The following is a 10,738-nucleotide window of genomic DNA, read 5'->3' as shown; positions in this document are numbered from 1 at the left end:
CGATGCCAATCTGTATAATTGCATATCAATGCTGATCTATGTGATCCGTTTATTGATGTCGATGCATGTGATCCCAAATCGATTGTGATGTACGTGTCCCGATATCTATGTTAATCTCCCATATCGATGCTTATCTGTATGTTCCAATATTAGTATCTATGCGATCCCATATCGATGCTGACCTGGGTTATCCTGCATCGATGCTCATCTCTGCTTGTCTGCTACTCACAGTGACTGCACCATACCTCATTAATGAACCTGAGAACGGTGTGATAGTGGCGAATTGTTAAAGTGTTGACTTCACAAAACCCAGGGTTCGATTCCCCACATGGGTACAATATGTGAAGCCCATTTCTGGCATAATGGGCAGTGATACTGCTGAAATATTGCTAAACGTGACGTAAACCCACTCATTTCTGAACCTCCCCAAACGACCCTTTTGTCGAAGGTAATTCCACTCATTCCGTCCACACCAAACTAGAAAGTAGTCTTGGAGTCATTTGAAAACATACCGTTTCCCCAAAAGCTCTTTGCACCAACATCTTGCTGGAATGTACACTGAAACGAAAAAACCTAAATTCAAGAACGTGTAGATCAAAGATACGTAAATGAAATTTTGTGGAGTAATGCATTGCTGTCTTGTCCATATTTCATGAGAATACCAGTCATCACAGTTATTACTGCTGTCCAACAGGTGGTGTTGACGTCAGTACCTCGTATGACCACCTCCAACTGCTACCACTGCTCGACACTTCCTGGGTACAGATCGAATCAGTCGTTGGATGTTTTGTTGTGGAATTCGTCTCCATTCCTCCTGCAGCATGTGGAACAACTGTTGAAGATTATGTGGTGGATTACGATGCTGACGTACCCGTATCTGATCCCAAAGGTGTTCGATGGGATTTAGATGCGGCGATCTGGAGGGGCAGGGGAGGGTATTGATGTTGTTATTGGCCAGCTAGTCCACGGTGGCACGTGCTGTGTGGGACCTGGCGTTGTCCTGTTGGGAGAGCTGCCGTTGACAGTCAACAAGGTGAAGAACGTGCGGACGGATAACCTGGTCGATGTATCGATTGGCCGTCAGATTGCCTTGGACAAGCACCACAAGTTCCAATCTGTGGGTGTATGAGATTCTCTTCCACACCATAACACACTCGCCATCGAAGTTGTTCACCTGCACGATGCAGTTAGGAGCAAAACGTTCATGACGTCGTCTGTAGACACGGTCTCTACCATCACGTTGCCTGAGGAGATAACGGGATTCATCGCTAAACCATATATGTGCCTCCAGTTTGTCTGGTTCCATGACAGCGCCGTGTTACACCATCTCACTCGTTGACGTCGATGTAGTCGTGTTTAGGAGGGAGACAACTTTTGGACTTTTGGCACGTATTCCTACTTCTCGGAGACGGTTCCTGATTGTCTGATCGGACACTCTTCGGGCTCCAAACTGTTCTTGTGCTGTGTCCCATGCGATACGATGGCAGTCACGTAGGTGGGTTACCCGGATCTACCGATCTTGGGCAGGTGTGGGAACTCTAGGTCTTTCTTATCTTAGACGGCCAGTTGTCGGATTTATTTGACGAAATCGATCCCACAATCGAGTTAATGTAATGGGATGAACGATGAAGATCCTCGCCACCTCACTCTCTGATTCGCCAGCGTGCAATCATCCAACTGCCTGATTTCGATCGACAGCGTTGAGACGTCCCATTTTCCTGTACTATACTTTCAAAGATCGTGGATGACATTGTGATATTCATTTAGATCTTTTATAGTCACATGCTGTACTAATGCTTTGCTCATGAGAAACAGTCATTGTACCTGATATTCGTGCTGCATGAGATTCACGTACATCATAACAATCCTGATTGATAACACCGTTCCAAATCAGTTTTGGTTGCGTTTGGTCAAGCATGATCTTATAAAACATTCCAGAACCAATGTGCAACCCTAAGAAAATGTTTGAGTTTACATATGTGTACAAAATTGTAAGTATTATTTTTGAATTTAATGTATAACGATGACCCGTTTAAGGCATGCTGACGTGTGGTTGCCGTACTCAGCAACATTCAAGCTGTTTTTAGATATTCCACTCTGGATCAGACATTCCAGTGATCAACAGCATGAGCGTCGATTTACAAAATTAGAACACGATGACATGTGAGCGAGCCTGACCACCCGATCCCATTACTCGCCTGTATGTATGTATTTCTGTGAGTTGTAGATAAGCCAAAGAGAACTGTGTTGATATTCCCCAGTGTCAGGAAGACCACGAATCTGGGCGTGACAAACCAAACTGTCAGACTCAATAGGAGATTCGAGCTCTTGTTCAACATAGTTTATGCCTTAAATTCACCTGGCCACTCAAGGTCCAAAATGTGAAAAACCGCTTTGGTCTGGCCCCCAAAACACCAATGATCTGAAACATTTTCGATCGGAAAAGATTTTAATCGACATGAAAATTACATTTTGATAATGTCATACATGAACCTTTGTTAGAGGAAAGACGTTCCTCACACAGTCTGTAATTTTCTTACATTTAATGGTCTACTTCTAAATTATGATCAGGATGTTGTTGCTAATAATTCCAACAAACACCGTGGTGTGAAATATGTTGAGTTGGGTCATATTTCCTCACAACTACGTCTCCGATATTCCTAGAAAATCGATCATTGTTTAGTTAAGTGTTATAGGGATCTATATCGATATTCAGAAACCCGCGAAAACCATCGTCAATACGTCAGACAGGCCTTGAAGTGGTCAAACACATCTGACAACGTCACCACATTCGGACAATTCATTTGAGAATTCTTTTTGTAACGTCAACGTCAACGACAGCAACGGCGCTAGGCCACCGTATCAGAGCACGACGACCCTACCGCAGAGTAGATGTTACACATACGTACACATACTGAGAGATGTTACACATACCGATACATCCGGGAACAAACCAAACCCGCGAAAAACGCAAAACAACTTTTTCGGATGTAACACGAAATGCACGTACACACTGATATTACAAATCAGCTCACGCAAGACACCAGCAACAAAGTTTTGAAAAACATGTTTGATTCAAATCATAAGAGAGAGAGAGAGAGAGAGCTACCGGAATGGTTAAACAAGGAGCTTTTCCTCATTGCCCAGAACTTTCAGCTACATCAGATCAATTGCCATCGGACTGCTGCAACGACTAAGACAAACTGCCAATACGTCAGACAGGCCTTGAAGTGGTCAAACACATCTGACAACGTCGCCACATTCGGACAATTCATCTGAGAATTCCTTTTGTAACGTCGTCAACGACAGCGACGACACTAAGCCACCGTATCAGTCGATGTACAGTATACAAGGAGAAAATGGCATTCGAGCACTTCGACCCTACGGCAGAGTAGATGTCACACATACCGACACAGATGTCACACATACTGACACATACTGAGAGATGTTACACATACCGACACATCCCAGAACAAACCAAACCCGCGAAAAGCGCAAAACAACTTTTTCTGATGTACAACGAAATGTACATGCATACTGACATTACAAATCAGCCCACGCGACATGCCAGCAACCCAGATGTGAAAAACACATGTTTGATTCAAATCGTAAGAGAAAGAGAGGGAGATCTAAGGGAATGGCTGAACCTGGGGTTTATTGCCAGAGCTTTCAGCTGCATCAGAGCAATTGTCATCACACTGATGCAACGATTACTACCGCGGACTGCGTCTGACTCTTCAAAACCGACGTGTGAATAGGATTTGGGTTTACCGCCGAAATGTGGTGAAACCCTATCCTTCATAGGGATGGGATCTGCGGCGATCTAGAATCCAGAATTTTGCTTATTAATGACAATATGAATGCTCGAATATACAGTGATAAGGTTTTGCCAGTTTTCCAGCAGTTAGCACGTGGCATTATCTGCCAACACGATAACGCATACAGCTTAGCTCTGTCCAGTCTTTACTGCGACATGAAACCGATAGAACACTTATGGGACTACCTACAAATCAGAAGACTAAACAGCTGGAACAATGGTTCCCACGGGAATGACCACGAATCACACCTAACGTCTTTCGTCGGCTTACATCCTCAATGAGTCGACGAGTTTTGATGTGTACTGATGCCAATAGTGGACACACTTACTATTGATTCAACATATGATGACATTGTGGAGAAAAACATACCACGTCCTTCAGTGTCAGTCTAACGGTACTTTCGATGTGTCATGAAATGAAATTGTGTACATTTGCTGTAAAACTGAACTATGTTTTAAAATATACTAGATGTTAATTTATATATGTTATTCTTTTCTCTTCATGTTTGGTCAAACACCCTGCATACCTTCTTTTTAGCACTACTTTAGTATACGCATTTCGACCCACACAGATTCTGTTGTATATCCGAACTGATGGATACATACCACATTAGAAATGTTCCCAAATTCCTTCACAAATGATGTTTCCCTCTGATAACAATTTACAAACAAGTGATTCGCTGCACTGTCTTCGAAATATTATCAAGCGCATATAGCGTTGAATCTAATCTGCATGTGCGACAGTCATGGCCAATACTGAAACATTTCTCTCAATACACAGACTTATACAAAATTTGAGATAACACACAGCTTGTTTACAATATTTCTATTTAGTGCAAAGGGCACATGTCAACTCCCAGCCATCGACATAAGGTGGACAGGGCAGGGCACCACATTTGGCGTCGATCATATACAAGAGATGGCCGTTTGTGCTTGCTTTACCCCCTGGGATAACCTCTGCTTCACTATCTACACAGACATTATCACTAGAACCAGTGTGTGCAGTAGAGCCGCCAAACAGATAGCCCTTGTATTCCAGGTGCCATCCAGCAAAACACTCGTTCCTGGCAGGTACCATGATGGCACTTGTTTTGTGATGACTCTGGCACACCACACACGGGACATCGTCTTCATCCAGCCGATGGAGAGGAGATGCCTCTCTATCTGTTTCATACTCAGTGCCATAGATATAACTGTCTGATGCCTCACTAGTGTACTTTTCGTAGATGGGTGTTTCGGGGAGGCACAGCGTTGTTCCCGGACCCCCTTTTGCCTGATAATGGCTTCCACCGGCATAACCTGAAATTAGTCCAACCATAATTGATATTGTACGGGTGCCCTTCGAATTCTGTACATAATTAACAATATTGATGATGACGATGATAATGATGAGGATGAACACTGACTGAACATCAACAAAAGAGGCTAAATAAATTCCACATCGGAACGGTGTACAAAACGGTAGCAACTGAAGGAAAGTATCACTGAAGAGTCTGAGACCGGGTGTTTGGAATAAGATCAGCATATCTGGTACTCAACCTAATGATTCAAACACGGGAGCACAACTGCATTTTCAACCTATTCACACTTGAAATTGACGTGAGCCACAACAGCATACACAAAAGTTCATTCATCAAGACTACATCATTCAAGGTCTCAATACAGCTTCCAAAGCGTTTTATGACAGACACTTTGTAGATATTTGCACGTTTGACGCATCAGAGCCCAAAATGATGCCCGAAGCAATTCTAATGCTGGCTTTATTTTGACCTGTCTGTACATGTGTTTGTGACATGTCTTACGTGCACGACCGGGTGTGTCCCCTATTGGTGAAGGCCTTTTTGTCTCCATCACATATATATTCAGAAAGCTGCAATCAACGTTTCTAGGAAACAAATCAAGACTTATGCATATATGTAAACAGGATTTCACCACTTCTACGTACCTTTGTACACGACATCATTTCCTTTGGGACATGTTGTCTTTCCCCATCGTGTGAATGTCGCTCCTCCTACTCCAAGTGAAACAAATATCAAAGAAAATATCAGATAGTAATGGAGTGAGTTAGTTTACGCCCTATTCAACAATATTCCAGATACATGGTGGCGGTTTGTAAATAATCGAGTGTGGACAACACAATCCAGGGGTTCACCAGCATGAGCCTCGACGTGCGTCTTCCAAGTCAGCGAGCCTGACCCCCTGTTAATCGCCTCTTACCACAAGCATCAAGTGTAATCTGGTTTTCACCGGTGAATTCAGTATAACATTGTAAGGTTAACTTAATCGTTTACCCGTTCTGGTCCATTGTGAAGAGTCAGTTTCAGGCGGTATAATCTTCTCTCCCAGGTGTATCCTCAACAGTGACTTCAGGTCATGCAGGAACCTCCGGTCCGCGGGACAGTCCGCATTGTTCGGATTCAGGGCAGCAGCTGTGTCAAACGAAACAAATAATACCCAGTGTAGGAACTCCCTTCTTTATTTTCGACACAACTGACACAACAACGTGATTATTCATATCGCAGGTGGACGTTATTCACTAAAAATATGATTGTTCATATCATATCTAGACAACTGAGAAAATAACGTTATTCTTCAGGTCGTATCTAGACACAACTGATAAAACAAGATGACTGTTCATATCGTATCTAGAACAAAATGATAAAACAATATTGTTGTTCAGATCGTATCTACACACAACTGATAAAACAACATAAATGTTCATATTGTATCTAGACACAAATGATAAAACAATGTGACTGTTCATTTGGTATCTACACCCAACTGAGAATAAAACGTGATTGTTTAGCTCACATTTAGACACAACTGATAAACCAACATGATTATTCATGTCATATCCAGACACAACAAGATGACTGTTCATATCGAATCTGCAAAAGACTGATAAAACAACATGACTGTTCATATCGTATCTAGACGAAACTGATAAACAACGTTATTGATCGGATCGTATCTAGACAGAAGTGAAAAAACAACGTGATTGTTTAGCTCGCATTTAGACATAAGTGATAAAAGAAGATGATGCATTATATCGTCTCTGGACACAACTGATAGAACAACATGATGCTTCACATCTATACAGAACTTACAAAACAACATGACTCTTTTATAACGCATCTAGACCCAGCTGATGAAAAAAACATCACTGTTCACATCGTATCTAGACCCAACTCATAAAAAGTGACTCTTTATATCGTATATAGACACAACATTTTGACACGATTTTTCATACTTCATACTGTATCTAGACACATCGGATCAAAGAACATGATAGTTCATATCGTATCTACACACGACTGATAAAAGAAACTCATTGGTCATATCGTCTCCACACAAAACTGATACAACAAAATGGTTGTTCAAATCGTCTCTAAACACAACAGATAAAATAACATGACTCTTCATAATGTATATAGACACTACTGATAAAACAGCATGACTGTTCATATCGTATCTCGACAGAACGGATAAAACAACATGACTGTTCAGATGACATCTAGACACAACTAATAAAACAACATGATTGTTCATATTGTATCTACACCCAACTGAGAAAACAACATGATTGTTCAGATGGCATCTAGACACAACTGATAAAACAACATGACTGTTCAGATGACATCTAGACACAACTGATAAAACAACATGACTGTTCAGATGACATCTAGACACAACTGATAAAACAACATGACTGTTCAGATGGCATCTAGACACAACTAATAAAACAACATGATTGTTCATATTGTATCTACACCCAACTGAGAAAACAACATGATTGTTCAGATGGCATCTAGACACAACTGATAAAACAACATGACTGTTCAGATGACATCTAGACACAACTGATAAAACAACATGACTGTTCAGATGACATCTAGACACAACTGATAAAACAACATGACTGTTCAGATGGCATCTAGACACAACTGATAAAACAACATGATTGTTCATATAGTATCTACAACCAACTGAGAAAATAACGTTATTCTTCAGGTCGTATCTAGACACAACTGATAAAACAAGATGACTGTTCATATCGTATCTAGAACAAAATGATAAAACAATATTGTTGTTCAGATCGTATCTACACACAACTGATAAAACAACATAAATGTTCATATTGTATCTAGACACAAATGATAAAACAATGTGACTGTTCATTTGGTATCTACACCCAACTGAGAATAAAACGTGATTGTTTAGCTCACATTTAGACACAACTGATAAAACAACATGATTATTCATGTCATATCCAGACACAACAAGATGACTGTTCATATCGAATCTGCAAAAGACTGATAAAACAACATGACTGTTCATATCGTATCTAGACGAAACTGATAAACAACGTTATTGATCGGATCGTATCTAGACAGAAGTGAAAAAACAACGTGATTGTTTAGCTCGCATTTAGACATAAGTGATAAAAGAAGATGATGCATTATATCGTCTCTGGACACAACTGATAGAACAACATGATGCTTCACATCTATACAGAACTTACAAAACAACATGACTCTTTTATAACGCATCTAGACCCAGCTGATGAAAAAAACATCACTGTTCACATCGTATCTAGACCCAACTCATAAAAAGTGACTCTTTATATCGTATATAGACACAACATTTTGACACGATTTTTCATACTTCATACTGTATCTAGACACATCGGATCAAAGAACATGATAGTTCATATCGTATCTACACACGACTGATAAAAGAAACTCATTGGTCATATCGTCTCCACACAAAACTGATACAACAAAATGGTTGTTCAAATCGTCTCTAAACACAACAGATAAAATAACATGACTCTTCATAATGTATATAGACACTACTGATAAAACAGCATGACTGTTCATATCGTATCTCGACAGAACGGATAAAACAACATGACTGTTCAGATGACATCTAGACACAACTAATAAAACAACATGATTGTTCATATTGTATCTACACCCAACTGAGAAAACAACATGATTGTTCAGATGGCATCTAGACACAACTGATAAAACAACATGACTGTTCAGATGACATCTAGACACAACTGATAAAACAACATGACTGTTCAGATGACATCTAGACACAACTGATAAAACAACATGACTGTTCAGATGGCATCTAGACACAACTAATAAAACAACATGACTGTTCATATTGTATCTACACCCAACTGAGAAAACAACGTTATTGTTCACATCGTATCTAGACACAACTGATAAAACAACATGACTGTTCAGATGACATCTAGACACAACTGATAAAACAACATGACTGTTCAGATGACATCTAGACACAACTGATAAAACAACATGATTGTTCAGATGACATCTAGACACAACTAATAAAACAACGTGACTGTTCATATTGTATCTACACCCAACTGAGAAAACAACGTTATTGTTCACATCGTATCTAGACACAACTGATAAAACAACATGATGGTTCATATTGTATCTACACCCAACTGAGAAAACAACGTTATTGTTCACATCGTATCTAGACACAACTGATAAAACAACATGATGGTTCATATTGTATCTACACTCAACTGAGAAAACAACGTTATTGTTCAGATCTTATCTAGACACAACTGATAAAACAACAGGACTGTTCATATTGTATCTACACCCAACTGAGAAAACAACGTTATTGTTCAGATCTTATCTAGACACAACTGATAAAACAACATGACTGTTCATATTGTATCTACACCCAACTGAGAAAACAACGTTATTGTTCAGATCTCATCTAGACACAACTGATAAAACAACATGATGGTTCATATTGTATCTACACCCAACTGAGAAAACAACGTTATTGTTCAGATCTTATCTAGACACAACTGATAGGAGAACATGACAATGTATGTCGTATCTAGACACATTTGAGAAAACAACATGACTGTTCATATCGTATCTTGACCCAAATGATAAACTACATGATTGTTCTTAAAGTATCTAGATACTACTTACAACTGATAAAACAACCTGACTGTTGATATCGTATCTAGATAGAATTGACAAATCAACATGACTGGTGAGATCGTATCTAGAGACAACTCATAAAACAACATGATTGCTCAGACCGTATGTAGACCCAGCTGATAAAACAAAATGATTGTTCAGCTTATATCTAGACACAACTGATAAAGCGACATGATTGTTCACATCGTATCTAGACACAACTGATCAAACAACATGACTGTCCATATCGTATCTTGACAACACTTATAAAACAGCTTGATTGTTTAGATCATATGTAGACACAACTGTTAAAACAAAATGATTTTTCAGAGGGTGTTTAGAACCAACTCAAAAAAACAACATGATTGTTCAGATCGTACTTAGAAACAACTGATAAAACAACATGACTATTCATTTCCTATCTAGACACAGCTGATAAAACAACATGACTGTTCAGATTATTATCTTGACACAGCTGTAAACCAACATGGTTGTTCACATCATATCTAGACACAATTGACAAAACAACATGACTGGTCAGATCGTATCTAGACATAAATGATAAAACAAAATGACTGTTCACATCGTATCAACACACAAGTGATAAAACAACATGACTGTGTATAATAAAGACGATGGACAGCACTGTCAAAACAACATGGTTTCTTGAAGTCATTCGTGTGATAGACATACCTGCAGATTCATTAGCCCTTACAGGCTGGGTCAGTTTTAACGAATGATATGATATGATCACAAAGGCCTGTTGTCTTAGAGACTGTCGTGTTCTTTAGGAAAACTAGAGAATCGATCATCTAAGCGCGAACATATGAACACATACCTCTGGTTGTCCCAACCAGGACGATGGTAGCAACATACAGCGTTAGCTTCATGGTTGGAAGTCTGAATGCAAACACCTTTGGTTGTGGTTATATACACA

At 39.7% G+C, this 10,738-nt stretch overlaps 1 protein-coding gene across 1 annotated transcript; it reads right to left on the bottom strand.

Annotated features, from left to right (window-relative positions):
- Nucleotides 1-2,437: 2,437 nt before the first annotated feature.
- Nucleotides 2,438-10,695, bottom strand: LOC137280713 (uncharacterized). Its single transcript, XM_067811939.1, has 4 exons — nt 10,640-10,695; nt 6,109-6,246; nt 5,763-5,831; nt 2,438-5,116 (listed from the first exon to the last, which is right to left on the bottom strand). Exons 1-4 carry the CDS (start codon nt 10,689-10,691, stop codon nt 4,644-4,646), a joined length of 732 nt encoding a protein of 243 aa, XP_067668040.1. The 5' UTR covers nt 10,692-10,695; the 3' UTR covers nt 2,438-4,643.
- Between the last annotated feature and the right edge of the window lie 43 nt (nt 10,696-10,738).

The sequence above is a fragment of the Haliotis asinina genome, chromosome 1, assembly GCF_037392515.1.
Source record: "Haliotis asinina isolate JCU_RB_2024 chromosome 1, JCU_Hal_asi_v2, whole genome shotgun sequence".
NCBI classification, from domain to species: domain Eukaryota; kingdom Metazoa; phylum Mollusca; class Gastropoda; order Lepetellida; family Haliotidae; genus Haliotis; species Haliotis asinina.
The sequence above is the reverse complement of the archived record's forward strand: the minus strand, read 5'-3'. Positions and strand labels throughout refer to the sequence as shown.

What these genes read in the sequence shown, in the direction of transcription:
- LOC137280713 (XM_067811939.1), bottom strand. Translation starts at nt 10,691, where the DNA reads ATGAAGCTAACGCTGTATGTTGCTACCATCGTCCTGGTTGGGACAACC. An exon ending in CCTGGTTGGGACAACCAGAG is followed by an intron (nt 6,247 to 10,639) that starts GTATGTGTTCAT and finishes CGTTTGACACAG; the next exon opens with CTGCTGCCCTGAATCCGAAC. An exon ending in AAATGATGTCGTGTACAAAG is followed by an intron (nt 5,117 to 5,762) that starts GTACGTAGAAGT and finishes GACTAATTTCAG; the next exon opens with GTTATGCCGGTGGAAGCCAT.